Source organism: Mus caroli, unplaced genomic scaffold, assembly GCF_978045245.1.
Source record: "Mus caroli unplaced genomic scaffold, Mus_caroli_1 scaffold_10, whole genome shotgun sequence".
NCBI classification, from domain to species: Eukaryota; Metazoa; Chordata; class Mammalia; order Rodentia; family Muridae; genus Mus; species Mus caroli.
Window position 1 is genome coordinate 9,390,172 of NW_028227265.1, and position 25,144 is coordinate 9,415,315.

The 25,144-nt window shown below is 50.7% G+C and overlaps 1 protein-coding gene across 2 annotated transcripts in view; it reads right to left on the minus strand.

Moving 5' to 3' along the window:
- Positions 1-2,727: 2,727 nt before the first annotated feature.
- Positions 2,728-25,144, minus strand: part of Crispld2 (cysteine rich secretory protein LCCL domain containing 2) — a 59,836-nt gene continuing 37,419 nt past the window's right edge. For both annotated transcript variants that reach the window (XM_021169838.2, XM_021169837.2), the window contains exons 11-15: positions 24,738-24,781; positions 24,012-24,084; positions 21,665-21,740; positions 15,184-15,317; positions 2,728-4,280 (exon numbers count right to left, since the gene is read on the minus strand). In XM_021169838.2, coding sequence (XP_021025497.1) covers positions 4,226-4,280; positions 15,184-15,317; positions 21,665-21,740; positions 24,012-24,084; positions 24,738-24,781 — 382 coding nt within the window. In that variant the 3' untranslated portion in view covers positions 2,728-4,225. The remainder of the gene's footprint in view (positions 4,281-15,183; positions 15,318-21,664; positions 21,741-24,011; positions 24,085-24,737; positions 24,782-25,144) is intronic.

Here is a 25,144-nt window from a genome sequence, read left to right on the forward strand (position 1 = left end):
GGCAAGGTGACGTCTGCTCTGATACTTGCCCAGTGTCCCACAGTGGGCAAAGAGGAGTGTCAGGCCTGCAAAGTGAGGCCTATGGGTTTCAGCTCCTAACCTCAGTACCTCAGGCAAGTCTTCCCAAGTCTGTAGAAGTGACTTTCAATGCCCTCAGCCCTCCTTCTCTGACCTCTGATCCTTTGCTACAGCTTTAGAAACAGGTGTGTGACCAATTTATAAGGGGACATAAAAGTTGTGGGCTGGATGCAGCTCAGAGGGAAAGAGCTTGCGTGGCATGCACAGAGTTCTAGACTCAATCTCCATCACTACAGACCTGCCATCTATCCAACCAGTCAATCAGTTAAACAACCAACCCCTGAACTGACTAGTCAGTCTAACATACTCACCACACAACCAACCAATCAACCAAGTTACCAATCCACCAACTAACCAACTAACCAATCAACCAAACCCACCGCACAACCAACCAATCAACCAAGTTACCAATCTACCAACCAACCAACTAACCAATCAACCAAACACACCGCACAACCAACCAATCAACCAAGTTACCAATCTACCAACCAACCAGTCAACTAACCAACTAACCAATCGACCAAACCCACCACACAACCAACCAATCAACCAAGTTACCAACCAACCAATCAACTAGCCAACAACTAACCAGTCAACCAAACCTACCAAACAAACAAACAAGCAAACAATCAACTAACCAATCAATCCAACAACCAACTAACCAATCAGCCAAACTCACCAAACAACCAAATAACCAAGGAATCAATCAACAGAGTTACCAAAAAACTCATTAAATTATGCATAACTATTAAACAACAGCAAACCCCCAAAGCAGGCTCAAGGGGCAACCAGGAACTTTTTCTTCCCTGCCCTGGCAAAGATGTTATGGGTGAGGGTGGGGTGGTCCTTCCACGACTTCCTTTTGCCTCTGGCTCAGGTGATCTGGCCAGTGTCCTCTGGTAGAGAGCAGAGAGTGAGAGGCCAGCAGGCATTCTGGCCTAGTACCTGGTGTGTGTGTGTGTGTGTGTATGTGTGTGTGTGTGCGTGTACATGCGCACGCAGTGGTAAGCACAGTCCATATGCAACAGTTCCCAGCATGGGTGTCTAAGAAGGAAGAATGCTAGGTTGAAGGGTCCCTGGATGAGAAGCCCAGTAAGGTGGCAGAGCTGTCCCTGGGATAACGCTTTGAAGAACAGGCCAGTTTGGGACTTCATCACATGTTGGATTTCTAACCCTTGAAGTGGGCATATTGGGATGTGGGGTCATGATACAACTTGTTTTCACAGAAATGATGCCGGGGCACATACAGAGGCCCTGCCATGGATGGCATAGCGAGTGGACACAAACCATGAACCATGAGGCCTCCAGGAAGCCAGCCCTACCTGCACCCTGCTTTTGGATGCCCACCTCCTGTTCTGTCATCAAAGCCACTCCCCAGTCTTCACTCTTCTCATTACAGCTCTCACCAGCAGGTCCCTGACAAAAGACCCAGTGGTTCTCACTGCTAGAGTGCGGTCTTTGGGCTTGTGAGGGGCACGACATCTCATCCTCACTTTGCTTGCCAGAACCTACACTTCATTATGTCACTAGTCTCTTGATCCTGCTTCCCAGGAGTCTCCGAGGTCCCTCATAAGGCCACCTGGGCCTCCCAACTGCTTGGAGCTTGTAGGGGACCCAAGGCAAAGGAGTTCACAAATGGCGTGTCTAGACAAGAAAAGAAGAAAAGATGTGCTACCAGGATGTGTTAGAAATCAAATCCATTTTATTGAAACCATAGCAACAACCAGTGTGGCCCTGTTCATGCGAAGCACAAAAACTTACAATAAACTTTTGTACATAGGAAGTTGTAAAATATATCATTTTTCATAGAAAAAAAAGCACACAGTAAACTGCGGGCTGAGAAAGCCTACAGATCATGGGGAATCGGCACACCCCCCTGAACAGACCGGGCACAGCTTGGAAGCAAATGGAAACTATCACCGGATGCAGGACCAGGCCGGAGCTGGGGGGCGGCGGCGGGCAGGGGGAGGTATGCAGCTGGTGTGGGCGTGGTCACTTTAAGGAAGAGCTGACGGATGGACACACAGGGTCAGAAGGGCTCTGATGTAAGGTCTTGTCATTTGTGGTTTTGTTTCCTCCAGTTTCAAACTATTGATGAAGGTGATCGATCGAGGCTGCTAGGCCAGGCTCTGTGCCTGATGGAAGGGCAGCCAGGGAACTCAGAGAACCTCAGTACAGACTCACACAGCAAGTTCCCTGAAGATGGGATTGACTGCTCACTCTAGATACCCAGAAGGGGTGTGGTTTTCCTTACCATGTCAGCCTTGCCCTGCTGGCTTGGTGAAGGGTCCTACGGCAGCACTCCTTGCTTCGGGAAGTTTCCCAGATGTTTGGTAGCAACCAGAAGTCCCCTTCCACAGACTGAGCAGATGTCTGCTCCAACATCTGGAGTGGAAGAGTTTATGCCTTCAAAGACACCACACCCACACCCCTGAGGCAGAAACAGCCTAGTGAACGGCTAGCTAGAGCTGGTGCGAGGTTATGTGCTTTTTATGAACTCCCCACAAGGGGTGGATTGGGGGGAAGCTATCTTAGCACTCAGGAGGCCAGCCTGGGCTACATAATGACGTCAAGGCCAGCCTGGACTACCATAGTGAAACTGTCTCAAACAAATAAACATTTAACCCAACTAGGGGGAGAGTCTTGTTCAGACTCCCTTAGGGTTTTTTTCTTTTTTTTTTTTTTTTTAAAGAACCATTTGTACTTTGCTCCTGTGAATGTGTGTGGTGCCTGTGGAGAGCAGAGATCTCCTGAACGGCCTGTGAAGAGTGAGAACTGAGCGCAGGTCCTCCAGTAGAGCAACAAGATCTGTTAACCACCAAGCCACCTCCCCAGCCTTTCGATTGGGGGGACGGTGTTTTGTTTTATTTTCTAACCCCCTTCCCTTTTTTTTTTTTTTTTTTTTTTTGGTCTAAGAAATATTTGGCTGGAGCAGGCAACCCTGTTTGAGGCTAGCACTCACCGGCAATCTGCCCCATGCTCAGGACTGGGGTGGGATTCCACCTTCTCTAGAGTAAAGCTGTTTACAGAAGCATGCTTCATTTTACAGTGGGTTTGGACCAGGCTCCTAAGTGATGGGAGCCAGGGCTCACCACACTCTTGGAGCCTGGGGATGCTGGCAGGCACTGAGGGGTTCTTCCTGTGTGTCCCGGGCACCTCTTTCTGGTGGCTGGTGTGTCATGGGTGGTTTTACAACCACAGGCCACTCCGTTAACCCCCACGAGGAATGCGCCAGGAATCTATTCCTCCCACAGCTTAAAAACTAGGTCACCCAAACCAGGGGGAAGTGACGTTCAGTTGTCACTCTCGACGGCGGGTGGCCGGGAGGCAGCCCTTATTCTAAGGAGTGAGAAGACATCTGAGACCTGGAGCCTCTTGAGAAGCCAAACTCCAGAGGAGGACACCTAGATCTGCCGAGGGTGGGGCAGATGCCACAGGGTCAGGGAATGGTTGGGAAGGCTCCTGATGTATTGGTCCTCCATGAGACCAAAGGTCATGTGAGAACAGGCCACACAGACAAGGACAAAGACAAGATAAATCTCTGGAGTGCTACCAACTTTAAATAGACCAGCTCTGCTGGACATATAAGCACGTGACTGCCAAAAAGGTTAGGGAACGTGAGCACGGATAGACACCACCAGGGCAGAGCCCAGGTCTTGGCCGGGGCTTCTCCCTGCAGCCCATCTGTCTGACCAGCAAACACAGAGCCTATTTCTCTGTCGGTAGGACGGACTGTAACCTCACAGCTGTCAACTCTTGTCACCCAGGCAAGAGCCCCATTCACGACACACCTCAAACCTGTATCCTCGAGGGTTCGAAAGCCTTCCCCCTCCACCACCAAAGAAAACATGGCAAGGAGTGTCTTAGTGAGCAGCTCCTGAGAGGAGATGAGCCACCAGATGGGGACCGCCACCTGGCCAGTCTGGGCACTGGTTGTCCAGCCAAGAGACTCCACGGCACGCTGCTCATGAGGGGGAAGATGCTCGGTCACCCTGCCAAAGGCCATGGAGGCCCAGGACGTTCAATGACACCAAAAGGAAGATTCCTGACTCTCTGTCACCCCCCACCCCCAAAGGACAAAGTACAGATAAAAAGCAGGACCCCGAATCCCAGTAGATGACACCCCCTTCTCCCCAGGTCGCCACATTCACTGCCTGACGGCGAAGATCCGGAAGGCGTTTCCGTTCTGAGGAGTGTTCAGGCTGCAAGAGAAGAGGGAGAAGGAAGTTATGAGAGAGAGCTGTGGGCAAAGGAATGGCCGATAGGGCCAATGTGGTAAGGTCAGAGCCCACAGAAGTCACACCCAGCTGGACGAGCCCACTCGCGCCGACAGGAAGCTGCGGTGTGAGCCCAGGCTGAGGTTGCGGAGCGACTCTCTGGGTTTTACTGACACCTGTCTCAGACATCTGGTTGACAGATGATTTAAGGGGTGGCTTGAAGGGGACACACACCCGAATGCTACCCAAATCTGCCATCATGGGTCTGCTATCCTTTCCAGGCAGGGCTATTGTTACTGTTGGTACATACAGGGGAGGAATCAAGAGAGGCACACGGTTAATCAAAACCACATTCTTCTGATGGGAGACAAGTCCTTCAGGCCCTTGGTTGGTTTTTGAGATGGGCCTTATGCAGCCTAGGCTTATCTCCAACTCGTTATATAGATGAGATGACCCTGAACTCCTAATCCTGATGCCTTCCCCTCCCAAGTGCCACCACCTCCAGTTTATGCCATGCTGGGAATTGAACCCCAGGCTTCATGCATGCCCGGCCAGCTGGGCAAGCACTGTGCCACTGAACTGCATTCCTAGCTCTCAACCAGATGTTGAAAACCCCGTTACAGAACTATACTGCCCTGTGAAACTCAGCCATGTCCTCTGGCCTCTACACCAGAGCCTAGGTATATACACCCACGAGATGAGGAAGCATTAATAGGGGTCCTTCCGGCTTCCCCTCCTTCTGTGCTGACACCTCTGCCTCTGTGAATTTGTCTGTTCTGGAAAACATGTGCTTTCCACCCACAGAGGTGTAGCTTGGGAGGTGGATTGCTATCAACCTACATTCGCCTTTTAAAGGCTTCTCAAGTGGCCACATTGTATCTGTGCCTACCCACAATGCATTGAGCATTTCAGATGCTCTGTAGCCCCACTGACAGCTGTTGTTGTCTTATGGCTGCTGTGCAGATACTCTGGGTACTCTGGCCTGAATCTGCATCTCCGTTGCTGAGAGATTCTCCCTGGTCCAGAAGCTGTCCCTGGAGCATGGCTGGGCAGATGGATTTCCTGGTGTGGGCAGTTCTTTTTAACGTGGTAGTGGGGATGGAACCTAAGGCCCTGTGCATGCCAGGCAAGCACTCTGCCACCAAGATACAGCCCAGTCTCATCTCCAAAGTCCCCAACTGAGTTACCATAATGTTGAGTTGTAAGAGTTCACAGACAGGCCACATTCCCACTTGCAAGCACACACATGCTTTCTCTCTCTCTCTCTCTCTCTCTTTCTCTCTCTCTCTCTCTCTCTCTCACACACACACACACACACACACACACACACGAGCTATGAAATCCTTTAGTACATACAGAATTTGGAAACTTGTTCTCCCATTCTGTAGCTAGACTTCCGGCCTCTCTCCCTCCCTTACAAACCTGAAGCCTACCTCTCTTTATTACTCTCCTTCCTTCCTTTGAGAGGAAGTTTATGTTCTCACAGGTCTAGGGCCTGGTCACAGAGGTCTCCTGTAAGGCCACTCACTCTCTTGTCTACAGACAGCCAGGATTTTGTTGTTGTTTTCTGAGACAGAAAACAACAGCTGTAGCCCTGCCTGTCCTGGAACTCTTTCTGTAGACCAGGAGAGCCTCCAACTCAGAGATCTGCCTGCCTCTGCCCCCAGAGTGCTGAGATCAAAGGCGAGCAACAACGCCCAGCTCCTAGCCAGGCCTCTTGCTGGCGGCCACACAACCTGCTCTCTGAGCTTACTTACTCGGTGTCTACTTTTCTGTCTTCTCTTAAAACTTATTTATTTTTATTTCATGTGTGTTCCCAAGTGTTTGCATATGCACTGTGTGCACGCAGGCCCAGAAGGACAGAAGAGGGATTCAGAACCCCCGGAGCTAAGTTACAGGCAAGAGTGCTGAAGGCCCTTAACCATGGAGCCATCTCTCCGTCCCTCTTATCTTCGTTTTCTTTTTTTTTTTTTTTTTTTTTTCGAGACAGGGTTTCTCTGTATAGCTCTGGCTGTCCTGGAACTCACTTTGTAGACCAGGCTGGCCTCGAACTCAGAAATCCGCCTGCCTCTGCCTCCCGAGTGCTGGGATTAAAGGCGTGCGCCACCACGCCCGGCCTCTTCATTTTCTTAATGGTGTCTTTTAAATACAAAGGTTTAAGATGACCCAATTTATCATTTTCTTCACAATTATGCTTTTGGTGTTATACTGAACAAGGCAATAGCTCGTTCACAATCGCACACACTCATGCTTACCTTCCTCTAAGAGCTTTTAGGGTTTAGGCCTGCCAGTCACTTGAGTGTGCTCTCAGACGTGCTAGGAACTCTGGCCCAGCTTCACAGTCTCACGTGACAACTGTCATCTGGGAGCCTCTCCTTACACCAGAATTAAAAGGAAAAATAAAGGCTAGGGATGTGACTCATTGGGCAAAAAGTTCAGTGGACAGAGCCTGAGCCTGATCCCTGGACCCCCTGAACTTCATGTGCACGTACATGCGTGCTCATGCGTGCATGCACACTCATATACACTCACACACAAATATACACATAAACACACACAAGCATACACTTATACACTCACACACACACAAGCACATACATAAGACATACACACTCACACAAACACACACATGTACACTCACACACAAACACACATATGCACTCATACACACAAACACCCTCATACATACACAAATACCCTCATATACACACAAGCACATAACACACAGGCACATGCATTCATATATATATATATGCATATATATATACACACACACATATATATACATATATTCACATACAAACACACACATATTCTCACACACACACACACACACGGAATAAGCTATTGAATGGAAAAGCAGAGTCCTAGCTGGTGCATGGGATGCCCTGTGTACAGCTGTAAACTGTAAAGGAGGAGGCCTCCCTTTCCTGCCACACTGCTCCTCAGTGAGCTCTTCTCCCCTGAGGCCTCTGCAGCTGGGGTTGCCATATCCCATCAACTACCTTCTACCCAGCCATCCCATGGATGCAAACACACACACACACACACACACACACACACACACACACACACACTGATCCGACTCTCGCTTTCTTCCCTTTATAACAAAACTTAGAGTTTTACTTTTGTTTATTTGTTTTCGGAGCTGGGGTCTGTCTGTGGCGCTCCTCCTACCTCAGCCCCCTGTGTACTAGAATGTTCTTACTCTGTTTTCTCAGCTGCAGAGAACCCTGCTAGGCTTACGTTATATTTATCTGGGATTCTGGAGATGGAGACGGAGTTCTTTCTAGTCATTTCATTGGCAGACAAGACCACCGCTATCTAGAAGTTTCGTGCACCCACTTGTGAGACCTGCAGCCACTGAGGTTGGTATTGTGGGATCAGAGTCCAGGAATGAGCCGAAACTGGTGGCACATTTGGGAGGCTGAGGTATAAGGACCGTGAATTCTAGGCTAGCATGGGCTACACAGCAAGATTATGTTTTTAAGGGGTAAAGAATGGTGCCGGGGATATGGCAATATAGTTACTGGCTTAGCACAAGGCTCCAGTTTCCACCCTCAGCATCCCACAAAAATAATCATGATAACAACAATAAATTAAAGGCCTGGGTGCATCTGAGAGCTCGACAGCAGCCAAAATGTTTCTCATAAACATCGCACTAATTGGTACCTCCTGCAGGAGGCGTGCAGGGTGGCCTGTTAACCTGCGAGGTCCTAGGCTCACTGGGGAAGCATGGCCTTAGTTACAACATCTTATGAAGATGCCTGAACAGCCTGGCCACAATGTATCAATGCTGTTTCCTGCAGGGTCTCCGCCGGGAACCAGAGAGCCCAGCTTGGATCAAACTCCTAGGCCTGATAGCTGGCCAGGCCCTGGGCGGCCCAGAGCGCTACAGTCCTGTGGGAACAGCTGCTTGGAATTCCTGCTTGTTTTTCTGCCTTCCCTGTGGCAGCCCCATGCTCTTGGCTACCCCAGGGCTGAACCCTGGAAAAACGTATCAGATAAGCATGCTCAGAGACATGGTGCGGGGCAGAGGCGTGAGACCAGGACATGGTGGGATATTCTCAGGGGCTGCCAAGACCAAGCAGAGAGATGGGGGTGGGGGGGAGGGAGAGGCAGCTGCCCAGGGTCAGGCTCACCCAGCAGCTGGTTTCTCAAAAGTGCTTTCTACCCCTTGGGTTTCAGGCTGAACAGCTCCCAGGGTTCTGTCCACTGAGTAGCCAGGAGCAGGCAGGAGAACCACCCAGGGCCACGTGTTCCCTGCCTGCCCCACACGTGAGCAAGCCACGTGGGGGAAGAGAACTGGAAAGCTTTCTGGCAGGAGGCTGGGTGCTGGCACACGCAACCGTGACAAGGGAGGCCTAAGGCTGCCAACCAGGCTGGAGGATTCTGGCTGGAGCACCCAACATCTTGCCTGGTACTATGGAGCCCTTCAGGGTAGTGTCTGCACCCCTGATAGCAGGGAGCCCAGCAACGGGGTCCCCATGTGAATGATGGTGACTCTGCTCTCTTCCTGAAGCCACAACACTTAAGTGTGTCTGAGGAAGGTGTGTAGGGTGTAGAAATCATAAAGTAATCTCCCTAGCCCTGCCTTTCACAAACCCAACCCTCAGACGCTCTTTATGGTGAGCTCGAGACCCCCACAAATGTCTGGAGAAGGCATAGCTTCTGAGGCTGTTTTAGAAGATTATAGGGGAGTCGGGGGTGAGGATGAACCACAACTGGTATCTCAATTGCTCTCCACTTTACTTTTAAGACAGGGTTAGCTGGAGTTAGCCCTTTGCCTAGGCTGCGTGACAAGCAAGCCTCCAGGACAGGCCTCTCTTCATCATTATAACACGCACTGCCATGCCTAGCTTTACGTGGGAGCTGGGGATTTGAACTCAGGTCCCCATACTTGCTGTGCAAACTTTACCTGCCTAGCCATCCGCTGAACCCTTGGGATGGTCAGCTTTCATAAAGGGTATTAAAGAATTTGAATGGGGGGCTGAAGAAATGGCTCAGTGTGTAAGAGCACGGACTGCTCTTCCGAAGGTTCTGAGTTCAAATCCCAGCAACCACATGGTGGCTTACAACCACCCGTAATGAGATCTGATGTTCTCCTCTGGTGTGTCTGAAGACAGCTATAGTGTAAGTACATATAATAATAAATAAATCTTTTAAAAAACATTAAAAAAAGAATTTGAAGCTATCTGAAGCCTCCAGACAGTTCTAAATGACTTGCTGGACTCAACAGTTTGTCTGTCATTCGACTACTGTTCACTACAGATCTAATACAAGTGAGGCTCCGGGTTCAGTATGTTGTGGAGGATGATCGCCAAACAGATGGATTCTGGCCTTCAAGGAGCTTACACGAGACAGACAGACAGACACGTGCAAGGAAATGACACAGAGTAATGACGTGGGGAAAAAACGGACAGGCTGGGTCTGGAGGGGGGCAGTGTCAGGAGGGAGAAGGGTGCCGGCCAGGGGCATCACTTGTCTTCAGATTTAAACGGCAGAAAAGATCAGCCACAGGCACACGGGGAGCTGAGAAGGCTCAGGGTCAGAAGCCAGCAAGTGCAAAGGCCCTGGGGTAGAAATAGCCTCCATATGTTCCAAAACAAGGAAATACCATGAGGTGGAAGCATGGTGGGGCTGTGCCAGGGGAGGACACTGTGTGGAGGAGAGGTGTGTCTGGGCACTGGCAGGTGGCTTTTGTTCCCAGCACAGCAGGAATCCATTGGCAGGAAGGGCTCTGTAGGAGACGGGTGCAGACTTGAAGGGGCATGGTAGTAGCTGGGGCCATTCACTAAAAGGAAGTTATCTGAGGGACCACCTAGGAGTGTGTGGGATTGCACCAAGATGTTCCTCATCTGATTAGTTCAGAAAAATGGATGGGGAAGGAAGCAGCCGGATATGACGCCATCACAGTGAGCAAACAGCATGTGCTGGGGAGTACCGTGAGCCAACCACCCAGACAGTATGGCGAAACATCCACAGTGCTCGCCCCTGCCGCCAGTGCAGTCCCCTCTCAAAAATAAGCGTGGACTAGGCATAGTGGTGTACCCTTTTAATCCTAGCTCCTAGGAAGCAGAGGCAGGCAGATTTCTGATTATGAGGCCAGCTTGGTCTGCGCAGGGAGTTCTAGGTCAGCCAAAGCTATTACAGTGAGACCCTGTCTAAAACATATATATATATATATATATATATATATATATATATATATATATTATTATTATTACTATTAGGACCCAGGAGGTGGCTCAGCAGGTGGGAGAGCTAGCTGCACAGCCTGAGAAGCTGAGGTTGATCCCCGGAACCCAAGTAAGAGGCCAATGTGCTGGAAGTCATCTGTATTCCCGGATCCCCACAGCTAGATGGAAGAGACAGGAATTCTCATGGCCAGCTAGTCTGGAGTACTCTGCTCAGCAGATCCTGTCTCAAGTAGGTGGAAGGAGAGAACTGACTCCCTACATCTGTCCTCTGACAATACACACACACACACACATCCATGGACACACACACACTCTATGGTACACACACTGCATGGACATACACACTGTGGTACACACACATACTGTAGTACACATACACATACATACACACACATACACACACTGTGGCACACATACACTCCATGGTACACACACAAACATGTTCCATGGACAAACAAATTCTGTGATACACATACATACATACATACATACACACACACACTCCATAGATACACATACACTCCATGAACACACACATATTCCAAGGACACACACACACATTGTTTTTACTACCTCTTTTTAAAGCCTCTCGAATCCTACGAAGGACAAAAGAGGAGAGGGGCAGGGAGGCCTTCTTGAAGGCCAGGGCATAGCTGGCCTGGGTCTCTGCAGAGAGCCTTGGAACCAGACCTCTACAGGGCAGGCAGGGCAGCCCAGCAGTGCTTGCATCTGGGAGGAAGAGCTCTTGCCATCTGGAACCTTCTAGCACTGCCTGGAGTGAGCAATAGGACAGCTACTTCTGGTGCAGCACAACCTGTGCCTCCATGGGTTGGCAGCTGGAGTCATGGAGTCCTGGGACACAGGCCTCCGGAGTCATGAAGTCCTGGGACACAGAGGTCCCTGACTCTGGCCTTGGAAAGGAAAGGGTTGCCTTCTCATTGCTAAGAGATGCTGAAGCTGGGTCTGCTGTGCAGGCTTCTCTTCCCAGCTACTCGGGAGGCTGAGGCCTGAGGATCCTTGGTCCAAGCCCTATCTGGGCTACAAAGTGTATTCAGGTTCAGCCCGTGATACTAAGGAAGAAACGGTCCCAAAAATACAATGCAAAAAAGAGGGGTTGGAGATGTGGATCCGGAATGAGAGTGCTGGTCTAGAGTGGTGAGACCCTGGGTTCGAGTCAGTGTAGGAAGGGAAGGAGAAAGGGAAGAAGAGAGGAAGGGAGGGAGGGAGAGAGGGAGGGAGGGAAGAAAGGAAGGAGGGAGGAAGGGAGGGAGGGAGGGGGAAAGGATGGGGGATGCTGCTGTTGCTGTCCCTATGCACACATGCAGCTCTCCCCCTAGACAGATGTATGTGCAGCCCTGCTGGACCAAGTCTCACCCCAGTACTGACAGAGACTGTCAGAGTCTGCATGTGAGAGCCTGAGGCAGGGGGATCTGGGCTAGCCTGAGCTTTTTAAGATGCAATAATGAGCTCCTGCCTCAGGGAAAACGAAAACGAAAATAAACCCAAAATCAAACCAAACCAAAATGACCCCCAAGCAGACCCCATTTGTCTCCCTTTCTTTCTCTGAGCCTCATTTTGTACTTTTGAAAATCCAGGTTTGCCCAAGCACTCGCTCCTGAGAGACATCTGAAGTCCCGGGCTTAAAGTCAAATGCAGCAAAAACCTCCACACTTTTTTTTTACAGAGGCTACTGGAGCTGCTGGGGCCTGTGGCGCTCTCGGTGTGTCTGTTGACCCTTAGGGTAGAGATTATCTCTGTTACCCATGCCCTTCCTCAGCCCAGGTCAGAGTTGCTCATACTGTTGACTAAACAATTCCACAGCCAGGCAAAAGCCTGTCTGAACACACCCCCTGCACACAGTTTACTGTGCAGGGCAGGTGACCGGGAATGCCCCGTTGCCCTGGTTTAGGAAGAGCCCGAGCCTGGCAGACATCTACGCTGGTGCCTGCTCTCTGTGAGGATGCTGCCCAGCCCATGTAAGCCGCAAGACTGGGAGAGAACAGGCTGTCCTGGAGACTCACGCCCCACACCCACCTTTCACAACTTCCAGGAAACCTCCTTCCCCAAGAAGACCATTGTGAAATCAAAGCTGTCACATCAGCTAGCGTGGGTAGCACCCCCTACCACTCAGGACTTAAAATACTGTTTGCCAAGCGAGGAGTGGTACCACGGGCCTAATAACCCTAGAACTTGGGAAGTCGGGGCAGGAAGATTAGAAGTTCAAGGACATCCTCAGCTCCACAGTGAGTCAGAGGCCATCCTGGTTTACATGCGACCTTATCTCAAATGAACAAAATGAAAATAACGGGGGCCAGTGGGATGGCTCAGCAGATAAAGGGGCTTGCTGCCAAGCCTAACCATCTGAGTTCCACCCCCAGGACCCACATGTGGAGGAGAGAACCGACTCCTGTAAATTGCCCTCTGACCTTTACATGTTGCTGTGGAACATGAGTACACACACACATACACACACACACACACACACACAGTGTAAAGATAAATAAAAATTATTTTAATTAGAAATGAAGTGCTATTTGGAAAACACTGGCCACAGAATGTCCTATAACTTAATGACCATTGGGACCACCTCTAACCCCTCTAGGGTCTTAGCAGTTACTAGATCTGAAACCAGTTCCTGCAATTCACTGGGACAGGCTACGAAGACCTCCCAGTCACGTCACTTCAAGCATCAAGGATGCTGGAGGAAGACAAACATGTCTGCCATGCCCAAACATGTCTGCTGGAGCTTCGTGGCCAAGAAGGGCCCAAGCTTCTTATACTTTGACAACAGTGACCTGCTCTCTCGCCTGGGTCTCACTTCTGTCTGTCCCTACCAGGTGGCCAGGCCTACACCACAGGACAGGGGTCCAGCTTCACACTCCTTGATGGATCCAGTGACTGGGAACATGAGGGCCTCCCATGTGGAGGAGCCACAGGAGTGGGTACGGATTAAAGAGCCCCACTGTGTCAGGAGAAGGGAACGTGTGTGAGGGCTTCATGTTCCTTTGAAAGCCAATTCAGGTGACTCTAGAAGTGAAGCCACCTACTCCTGTAAAAAGGACCCATTTTTCAGGGTTTGGAACAACTGGAGAGAGCAGCCAGGGTTGCTGGACCCCGTCATCCACTTCATAGGAGCCGCTTTGCTGTAGCTTTCCATTCCCAATCACAACTTTCCCTCCTGGGGGGAGAAATGAGCCTCACAAGGCTTAGGAAGCTCCTGAGACTTACAGGATTCACTAGGCCCATCACATAGTACAGGAGCGAGACAGACCTCGGATGTCAGAGAACACAAGAAAGCAGCATCCACTACCTCACAAGCTCATACCTCTGCGGTCTCCAGAATCATGAGAATGAAAGGCCACGGCAGCCAGGATGTATCAGTGTGAGCCAGGACCTCAACTCTATCTGCATTAGGAAGGTGTCCTGACAATCCTTTAGCAAGGCTAGAGGGTAGAGGAAGCAGGGCCTTCTCTGAAGTGTATGTCCTCAGGAGGAAACCACATGGGAAATGGGTCTTTGCAATCCATTTCCACAGAATAGGGTCACACGAACAAAATTAGCCTAGAGGCCAGGACCAAAGGCTATCCTGAAAAACATTCTAGAAAGTCATGCTAAAGCCTCAGAGGTCAGCTGGGGAATCTGAGAGTATGTGCCAATGTCCCACAAGAAGGGAGCTTATCACTGTGGCTCAGGCCTCAAAGTGTGAATGGCCCTAGATAGTGGTAAAGTGCCTGGAGCCACATGCACTGCTCCAAACTACAGCCAGCAGACACAGCAGGGGCAGGAAGTTAGCCCTATGATTGCATAAGAACAACCCCAGAGCTGTCAGCAAGGCCCTTACTTCCTGCCTGTCACCACCAGGCCCTGTCTCAATGACTTGTCTCCCATCCCATGAGGCTGGGGAAGCTGGCAGAAATACCAAACACAGATGCAGCTGCAGGGAGAAGTGGGTGTCACAGTCCCTTGGTCCTGCTGTGCTCAATTCACAGAGATAAAAACAGCTTAGGGAGACTAGCCACCAGGCTGAGGTGACAGGCGTCCAAATCACAGGCAGGTGGACATCAAAAATGTCTACAGGGTCCTGCATTCCCCATACAGCTTTTAAGACTACACTGCCAGAGAACATTTATATAGCATGTGTGCAGCTTTCAGAGCTGTTGGGGCAGTAAAACTTGGTTCCCTATGTCTTATGGAATAAATGCACACATGCACGCACACACACACACACGCTCATAATAAACACGTATACATGCACATATATACATATGTATGAATGCACATGTGTGCAATATACACACATGTATACATGCACATGCATAGACATATACACATGTGCGCACACACATGCACACTCATACACACATATGCATGCACATGTGTGTGCATATACACACATGCACACACGTGTGCACGCATGAGGAATGAGAGGTAGAAGCCTACATGCCAAAAAAATAAACAAACAAAAAAAAATGCACAGCTGTTTTCCCAGGTGATGGACAGCAGACAGATGCTAGGATCCAGGAATATCTAATATTCCTACATTTTCCACAAAGACATAGAAAAGGAAAACCTGGAAAGCCAAAGAATGGACAGAGAGAGGATCGAAGGCTTGGCCAGGACCCGGTAGTGACGATGAACTAACCAGCTTTGAAAAGTAAGGAGCTGCCGGGCCCGAGGGCCAGCCCTACCTCTCCGACTGCACCCCGTTCCTGAGGGAGCCCACGTAGCTCTTCTTTTTGTCCACGGGCATCACATCTGCATAGCCACCAACCTCGTCAACGATGACACCTGCGTGCACAGCAGCCTTACAAATGCTGGAAGTCTGCAGGGACAGGAGGCTGTGTGTCAGAACCAGGACCCGGGACCTGGTGCTCCGGATCACGCTGACCCCAGGAAACAGCCCACGCGACCTCAGCTCTGGAATGACCCTCAGAGGATGTGCTCTGTCACTCATCTGTCACCCACAAATACCTTTCAGAGCGGTCACACTGTGTGTCTGAACCTCGGGGAACTTAGTGGGGACCTAATGAAGACCCTGCTTCCATGGCATCAAGGGAGCTAGCAAACACAAACACACACACAAGGGAGATCTGTGAGGGAAATAAAACTAGGTCATGAGGTGGCTGGCAGCTGGCTGGAAGAGGTTGCTCCAAAGCAGCAGAGGACAGACTAGGGACAGAGACATTCCAGTTGCAGCATTCTAGGCAGTGGGAGGAGACTGTGCAGAGCCCTGAGGTAGGAGTGAACACATCATGTCCCAGGAGGAGAAAGCAGGCTAAGGTGGCTGGTATGCAGTGACTCTGGGCATCGTGGACACAGGCGGATGCTCTCAGCTGTCTAGTGCATACCAGGCCGGTGCCGGGTGAGCCACTTCAGAGTCAAGTCCAAGACTCATGGGACAGAAGATGGGCAGGACACATCCGTTACTTTTCACCTAGGAGCAAGACCATCCAGTGTGGTCGCAGCCTGGGACCAGGGTGTCTGATGTCCATCTAAGGCTGAGAGCTGCCGAGCTAACTCCCTGACCACGTCCACCATGCTTTCCTTGGGCGGGGTCAGCCTTGTGGCTTATACTGTGGATTCCACCCTTTTCCCCTGTGTGCTGGAGATGGAACCCGAAGCCTCGCAAATAATAGCCAAGTGCCCTGCCCTGGAACTGCACCCCCAGACCATGGTCTCCATCTCTGCTCTACCGTGGGACCAGCTGCAGTCTTTTCCTGAAGATGATGCACATGTGTCTTCACCTCCTTCCTGAAGGTCTCAGATGCACACCCTGGAGCTGAGCTGGTTGGCATAGGGAGGACCCATCTCCTGCCCAGTATGAGCGCATTTGGGCCCTGGCCGGATCTCGGTCCCGGCTGTGGCCTATTATCCTATTTGACCCAACGAAGCAGGTGGTGGCCATCATTCCCATTTCTCAGGCCAGCACGCTGGGCACACAGGGTCAGTCACTTTGCCAAAGCCACTTGAGATTTGTGGACGCCAACTGAAGCCAGGGTGAGGGCGGGGTCAGCATAACAATGGTCCCCAGAGATGACCGCAGCCTAATCCCCAGACCTGTGAACGGCAGAAGGGGCTTTGCAGATGGGATTAAGTTAAGGATGTTGGGGTAGCAGATTACCAGGTTTATCCCCGTGGCCCACTGACATCAGTGTCCTGTAACAGGGAAGGGCTCAGAGCTGGAACACATAAGACTCCCTTCCCTGGACCATTGCTGGCATTAATAGGCCAGGAGCCAAGGCCCGGGGGTGGTCCGGGGGTGGTCCGGGGGTGGCCTGAGGAGACTAGGACCATCCAAGGCACTGACTCTGTTGCTTGACCTCTTTCTGCATTGAAGAGCAGAGTCAGCTATGTACCCCACCGTCCCCAGAGATGTGTGACTGCATGATCACATCCCAGAGTGCTGCCTCCCAGAGCTGTAATGGAGGCACTCCTGGGAGAGCCTGCTTCAGGCTGGTTGACATCCGTCCTCCAAAACCATGATACTCCATGAGAAGGTGTGTGGCCATTGCCTGCAGGTTTGATTGACCATGGCTCTCCTCAGTCAGAGCCGCTTCGATCATTACATGAGACCCTCACGTAATCTAGCCTGTGGACATTCCAGAATAACGGACGGGGCTCCCAGGATCCTTAGAGACCCCCTGCTTCTTGAGGTTAGAGTTAATTGACTGGGTGGGATTTCTTCCTGTATAATCCTGAGCCACTCCAGGGGAAATCTTCACTGGTATGGCTACCTAAATTCCATCCATGGGTCTTCCTGGTGGCCTGTGAGTCACCCACAGGACTATACATATACCCACTGGCTCACCAGGCTGAACCTGGATGGAATTCTTTCTTTGGTCTATGGGTGCTCTCTCCATCTAGGGAGAAATCAGCACTGCGTGGTCTCAGGAAAATTTGCCCTGACCTCTGGGCAATTAGAATGGTTTCCAAAGGCTGGAAAACTCGGCAGCCACTCCAGCCTCCCACACTCAAGGCTCAAACACCAAAAGCCAGGTCTTTAACGCCATGATGACACATCTTGTCTTCTTCAGTCAACAGATGGTGCAAACGGGATCCTTATTCCCAAGTGGTCCTGGGCAGAGAGGCCTGTCAGGCTGGCGGTGCCTGGCAGGGTCTGGTTCCGATCCTGAGCATGGCAGCATGGCTAGTCACCCTGTTGTCATGGAGAAGTATCTTCATTTTCCTCCCTTGAAGAAGGATGCACAAGCTCCAAATCCCAAAAAAGTCTGTGCTGCAAAAGGTTAAGTAAGAAGCAACAGACCCACATGTGTTCCTAAGGCCGGTGGGGACGCTGGTGACACCATTACTCAGTTTCAGAATTCCCAGAAACCACTTCTCGGAGGCACAGTCTATGAGTGGACACAAACGGCTTATTGCGTGCTGACTGGCAACTGGCCAGTCACTGCGTCTGTTCCTCAGATATGTTCGTCCTGTCTAGGGACTGGCATTTCCAGAAGCAAGGCATCGGTTTCCGCTGGGGCAGGTGCCAGGAGAGGCTTCCTAGTATTCTCCACGTCCCCTGGGGTTGCATATTCACCCCATGAGAGGCGAGCCTTCTCCAGAAGCCAAGAGGCCATGGCTGTGTCCTTCATCCCCCCCCCCCGCCCCTTGAGGAATTCCAGATATCATGACGCCCACATTTCCTGGATGCGTGGCAGGCCACTCTCACCTCTCATGTCTGGTGATGCTCACATCTCTGACGACTGACAGACAGACACGCATCCTTCCCCTGCCTCTCCTGCCACACGTAGAGGGTGTCCACTCTCCGCACATGCTGGCTCAACATTAATTCAGGGTCATTTCACAACAACCGCTATGATCTGAGAGGTTTACTGGTCAGCCCTGACATTTGGCAGCTGTGAGACCCAGGGCAGGCCGTACCCACTGCTCAATGTGCCGTGCCACGGGCAAAGGTGGCACTGAAAGTGTGCCCAGCTTGTCACTCACTCTGACATCATAAGCCCACAAGGTCAAGGAGATCACTGGTCATTACTATCCCTCTCAGATGAAAGATAGAGGGTTAGGAGCTAAACAACTTTCCCACAGTCCCTCGAGGACAGGAGAGGCATGGTCTCACAGTTTGGGACAGTGAAGAGCAATGGCAACTGTGTTTCTCCAAGCAAGGTTCAGGGCTGCACATGACTTGTCTCAGAGCAACTGCATAGACAAAGGCCACCAACTGCTGAACCCACTGTCACCATCTCCAGGACCCCAAACTCTCAAGGACTGTCCTTGAGTTCCAAGGCCCTTCTGCAACAGCCTACAACCCCCAGCATCCCATGCTCCCTGGGAGTGTGTTCAAAGGCAGGTTCTGTAGCTCTGTTCTGGTCCATTGGGCCAGGAGAGCTGCGGAGGGGCTGGGAGGCTCAACTACATACACACTGCTCCTCTCGGGGATCCTGATGCCCACACAATGGGAGTTTGTTTGAGCGGCAGATGAGGCAAGGAAACTGAGGTTCAGTGGGGAAAGAAATCCGCACGGGTAATTCCCCCGCCTGGGGCCAGCTCGGGCCTCTTGACCTCGGCTCTGGTGTCTGAGCCACACCCAGACGATCCTGCCGGCAGCTCACCACAAAGGGAGCTGCAGCCAGGACAGGCACTCTGCAAATGGCTGTATCCGTGGCCCTCTGAGGCCCTTCAAAGGTCTGGAGACTACACTCCCAAAATAAATCTCTTAGCTAAACAGACATTTTCCAAGAGGCAGCCTCATTTCCCAGAATACAAAGTGACCTAGAAACACAGGCCAGCAGAACTTAGGGATGGAGGCACACTCTCGCTCCGTCTTCCTGCCCGTGGCCTCTCTGTCTCTCTCTCCCTCCCCCTTCTCTATTTTCTCCTCTCTTCCTTCCTTCCTACCTTCTGTTTGAAGGGTTTTTAGCATCAACAACTGCAGTTTCTTTTTGTGCAACAAATACCGACCCATTACTGTATGCCAGGCCCCAACAGAAGCCCTGCCACTTCCAAGGCTCAAAGCTCAAGGAGATTCCTTCATTAAAAGCCTCACTCACCTGCATGCCTGCTCCTGTCAAGCATATATAGATAATCATAAAGAAGGCCGAATAAGAGGAGGGGGGGGGGAGTAAACTCATCTCGCTCTGCCACGCTTTCGCTGTGGCATTTGAATCAAATTGTTCTGAGCCCTACTTTCTCCCTTTGCAAAATGATAAGGATCCTAGACAAGGTATTTGTCTAAAACTTGAGACACAGCAGCTGCTGAGAAAAAGCCAGGCAGCACCGCTCTCACACGTGGGTGGGGAAGGCGCTGAGCCGCCTGGTTTTGGACTTTTCACTTTTTGCTTTATGTGTTCGGTTGCTATATTATTTGTTGCATACAGATTTGGTTTTCATATCTTCTTATGAAAAAAATCTGCATTTTTCTGTGTATCTCTTGCGCTCTTACATGAAGAGTTGGTTGTTTTATTCCATTCAGTACATTTAAATTTGAGTTGTGTTTTATCAGTTAACTGGCAACTTTTTAAAAGGTTTGCATCTAGTTGAAATAGTTTTTGAAAGCTGGGTGTAGTGGCACACGCCTTTAATCCCAGCCCTCGGGAGGCAGAGGCAGAGGCAGGCATATTTCTGAGTTCGAGGCCAGCCTGGTCTACAAAGTGAGTTCCAGGGCAGCCAGGGCTACACAGAGAAACCCTGTCTCGAAAAACCAAAAAAAAAAAAAAAAAAAAAAAAAAAAAAGGTTTTGCCCATTCTTTTATTCTGAAAACATTTTAAAACCACAGTCTGGGGCTTATCTTATTTTGTTTTCTCTGTTTCTTTTCCTTTTTTTAGTTCTGAGGATGGAACTGGGGGCTTCCTATTAGGTGAGCTCTAACAAGAAATACATCATATTTTTCCTTCTTCATAAAAACTCTAACTTTCAGAACTCAATTTCAGCTAAACAGCTTTCCAGAAGGCTTTTTCTTTCCTCATAAAGGAAAAAAAAAAAAAAGACAAGGAAAAAGGCTTAGTCATGAAGGCCACTTTGGCCTTAAGGAACTAAGTGACTTCACGCCTACAGGAATCTGGGACAATTGAAGGCAAATGGAAACAAAGATGGTGGTGGCAAGGGAAGAGAGCAGTTTGCAGAGGACCGGGAAAGTGTGAGGGATGGGTTAGCTGGAGACATGATCCGACCAGCTGGCAGGGTGTAGAGCTAGAAGATACCGTGGGCTGGACAAGTCTGGCTGGCTCTGTGATTTCCACTCATGAAGACAAAAAGACCTCAGAGGAATTTCATGTGCTGTGAGGGAGAGGGGGGCAGGGCTCGGGCAGATGGGGAGTGGGGTGGGGGAGGGGTCTGCCCCTTCTGGGTCACTGCGTCCCTAAGCCCTGGACATCAGAGGGAACAGGCTGAGCTCTGAAAAATCAACAAAGCAAAACTAGGCCTTCACATCTGAGTAAGGAGGGATGATGGGGGCACAGTTTTGTTTTCTGTGTGCTTACAACTGAGAGCATACAAGGCAAAAAGAAACAGTAGCGGATTAACCGCACCTGTGGAAGGGATACAGTGGCATGCAAAGAACTTGCTGGCCAGTTCTTGGTCAACTTGATGCAAGCTAGAGTTCTCTGGGAAGATGGACTTTCGAATGAGAGCATGCCTCCATCCAATTAGCCTGTAAGGCAAGTCTGTAGGGCATTTCCTAGATTCAGTAATGGATGTGGGAGGACCCGGCTCACCCTAGGCTCACTCAGTGCTGCTCCTGGGCGAGTAGCCCTGAGTTCTATGAGAAAGCAAACAAAGGAAGTAGCCAGAAAGCAGTGTGTAGTCGGTTCCTGCCTCCTGGTTCTTGCCTCGAGTCCCTACCCTGGCGTCCCTCAGTGATGATGGTCTATGACTTGTGAGCTGTAAACTGAAAGAAACCCTTTTTGGCCACCGTGCTTATCACGGCAACAGAGCCCCTAACAACGGCGGCGAGTAAACATCCGAGAAAATGAAACCTGTGAACCGCAAAGACCTTCAAACCAGGACAGGCCATCCTTGTAAGAGGAGAGGTGCTAGAGCTTCCATTCACAAAGACAGACAGACAGACAGACAGATAGGCAGACGGATGGGATGTAGGGGCCGTGGCCGCAGGAACAGGTTGGCTGAGTATAGCCACAGGCTCTGGCATGAGTTCAGGTCATGGCTTCCACACCTTGGGACTGGGTTTCTGAGGAAGTTAGGTTACTCACATCAGCATAGATGTTGGTTCCATACACAGGAGCCCAATAGGATGGCTCCTCTCCACAGCGCGCAGGACACTGGATTCTGAAAATGAGAGGTAATCATAGTAAATGTGTGCGCATGTGCTCACACGTGTACATATATGTGTGTGTGTGTGTGTGACTTATACATGCCGTGGTTTGTGTGTAGAGGTCAGAGGGCAATCTGCAGGAATTGGTTCTCTCACCACATGGGTCCTGGGGATCGAACTCAGGTTGTAAGACTTGGCAAGAAGTGCCTTCACCTTCTGAGCCATCTTGCTAGTATGCAGATGGGACAGAGACCTAGAAATCATAGCTCAGGGCTGGGGCACGTCTCAAACACACAGGGTCCAGGATCAAGGCCAGCAAAGAAGGAAAGGAAGCAATTGTCCCCTATGGTGGCTGTGGTAAACACATCCTTGTCTTTATTTAACCATGCATATAAAACTCAAAAGCCCCAGAGAGACGGCCACAGAGAAATAAAGGGCCCCAGGACAGGCGTGTTGGACTGTGGGGTTGCACCTTCCTTACCTGGGTGCTGACAGGGTGTGCTCTGGGTGCAGAATGTAGATCATTATCAATAGGGGTTTTAAGGCTATTTCCCTATGTGGAGAGGAAGGGTGGGGAGCCCTCACCTCAGTGACTCAGAATGTTCCAAGAAGGGCACAGATAACTCCAGGCAGAAAGGGTCAGATTACCATGGAAGTCATGGCCTCAGCCCAGCTAATGGCCCCAGGGTTGAAGAGGGCTCCTCAGAGTGAAAAATAGGAGGGCCCCAGGTGGCTGGCAAGCCCCATGCCAGGCAGAAAAAGCACGAGCTTTGACTAAGAAAAGGCCCTTTGTGTCTGTCTGGAACAGTTTACCACAGGCTGAGCCCAGGGACCACAAAGCCAAGATGGCGGCCGAAAGCCACCTGGCCCAGATACAGGCAGGATGCTTGGCAGGAAGGAAGTCAATGGGGCGGGCTGAGGCAGCTCCTGGGAGGAATGGAAGGAGCAGGCAGGGAAAGAGTGGTGTGTGTGTGTGTGTGTGTGTGTGTGTGTGTGTGTGTGTGTGTGATGTTTAAGTGTGTGTTATGTTGGGTGTGTGTATCTGTGTGTGGTGTGTATGTGTGTGTATATGTGTATATATATATGTGTATGTGTGTGGTATGTATATATGTGTATATGTGTTTGTGTGTATATGTGTATATTATGTGGTGTGTGTGTGTGGTGTGTATGAATGTGGTGTGTGTATATGTGGTGTGTGTATGTGTGTGGTATGTGTGTATGTGTGTGTATATGTGTATGTGTGTGTATATGTGTATGTGTGTGGTGTGTGAGTATGAATGTGGTATGTGTATGTGAGTGTGGTGTGTGTATGTGTGGTGTGTGTGTCTGTGTCTGTGTGATGTTGGATGTGTGTACGTGGGTTTAAAAAAACAATTCGAGAGTCTGAGAACTCTCACGCCTGCTCCCGGAGGGTGTCGGGTTGGAAGGCTGCATGAGTACATGGACCCTGACAAGGTTTTCCTCATGTTTCCTGCCATTTTCCTTTTCTTTCTCTATCACACTCAAGAAATCCACGAAATGCCCATGGCAGCCCCTTGAATACTCCAGCCAGTCTTATGTGCCTAATGGCATCTTTATAGGCGCCCCTCTGTGCAGACAGGGGTATAGGGAAGGGTGGGGGTGGGATGGAAGACTCAAGCTTCACCTAGGGCCCTTTCCAGAATCTAGTTTCCAGGCCCCAGGACTCCTGTACAGCAGCACAGCCAACACCAGAGGTGGCTGCACTTCTCTAAAGGCTGTCTAGCTCAGGGTGCTGGGGGCACACACCACACCACAGATACAGTGTGGCTGAGTTTTGCTCTGGCCGAGGTCACCTTCTCTGACAGGGAAACAACTTAGAGCAAGCAGATGTGTCCAGGTTCTCCTGAGTCCAGGAAGGAGGGCCTTTCTGTGTCCCTTTCCAAGGGCCGCTTTGGGAATTTTAGAAACTGGGTCCCTAGGACAAGGAGACCCTTTTCTGGCAAGTCAAGGCTCAAATAGGAGACACTTGCTTTCTCTTTCTTTCCTGGAAGTTGGGGTAGGGAAGCTCCCATGTAGGGAGGCCCTCTCCCCTGAAGCTCTGGTGTCTGTGGAGGGTCCCGGGTAATGATCTTAGCCTGCCACTCATCTGGGGTAGAGGGACTTAAGATGGGAATTAGATGTCTCCAGCTTAGTGTAAAAAAACCTGACTTTTGGGTACAGCTCAGCACAGAGCCTTCTGCTCATGCCTGGCACAGACAGAGCCAGATCCCAGGCAGGCCCACAAGAAGATGACACCGCAGGAGAAAAGTCTCAGTCTCTCTTACCTCGGGCAGTGGGTGGCCGGCTTCTCGAAAGGGCACAGCTGTGCGACCGTGGCGTGGCAGTCCACGGCCGTCTCTAAGGATAGGAGACAGAGAGAAAGTGTCAGGCCATAGCTCACAGGGCTGTGGACAGGCTGTGTTCTGGCTGTGTGCCTACACTCACAGACCAGTGGAGCGCAGACAGCCCCACAGCCCAGTGTGTCTACAGGCACAGACATCTCTCTTGGTCTCTCTCTCCGTGGGATTCTCACGTGCTCCCTTTGAACACTGATATTTGCTTTTGAAACCTGTCCCCTGCTCTACCACCTCTGACCATCCCAGGTGTGATTTTGCATCTACACATGGATAAGCCGAGGGTCCCTAGTGGCTCCTGCTTCCGTTTTAGATCTCCCTGGCATCTACTCCTGCCAGGACAGTGACTCCGCCCATCAAGGCCTTTAAAGAGGAGACACAGACCATGTCACACAGACCATGTCTGTGGTATTCAGATGGCAGCCATGATCCTGTGTCTCTGACTCAGACATGTGCAGCCAAGTTCAAATCCAGATGTACTTAGAAATCAGTGAGAGAGGTGACCTTTAGGACTCCCCCTCACAGAGCCTTTCTGGGAACAGTGCCTCAGGCTGAAATGGTAACTATAAAGCAAGGGACCCAAGGAAGGGGAATTTATTTCTGGGGCAATCCCAGGCTCACACATCTTTCTGTTCCCTCGGGGCCTGGCCAGCTTACCTGTCACTTTTGACACAGTGAAGGAGCTAGACGGCTTGTATTTGCTGGAAAAGAAAACACGAATCAGTACATACTAGGTTCCAAGCAGGCCACACACCTCACACTGCCCTGCTTGAAACACGGGAACCCAAGGAGCTTAGAGTATTCTAGAGTGGAACTGTGTAGCCTTTCGTCAGCTGCAGCCTAGGGAGGCCCTCAGACCCCTTCTTAGAACAATACTTTTTTTTGGTTTCCGGCAGGGTTAGAATGCACTGTAGCACAGGCTAGCCTCAAACTCGTGGTGATCCTGCTTCAGCCAGAATAAAGGATCAGAAATACCTAAGATGTGGCTGGTCCAACCCTAGGTGACCCTGGACTGGATCAGCTCTGGCTCACAGGCGAGTGTCAACGGTGGGACACTGGCTGTC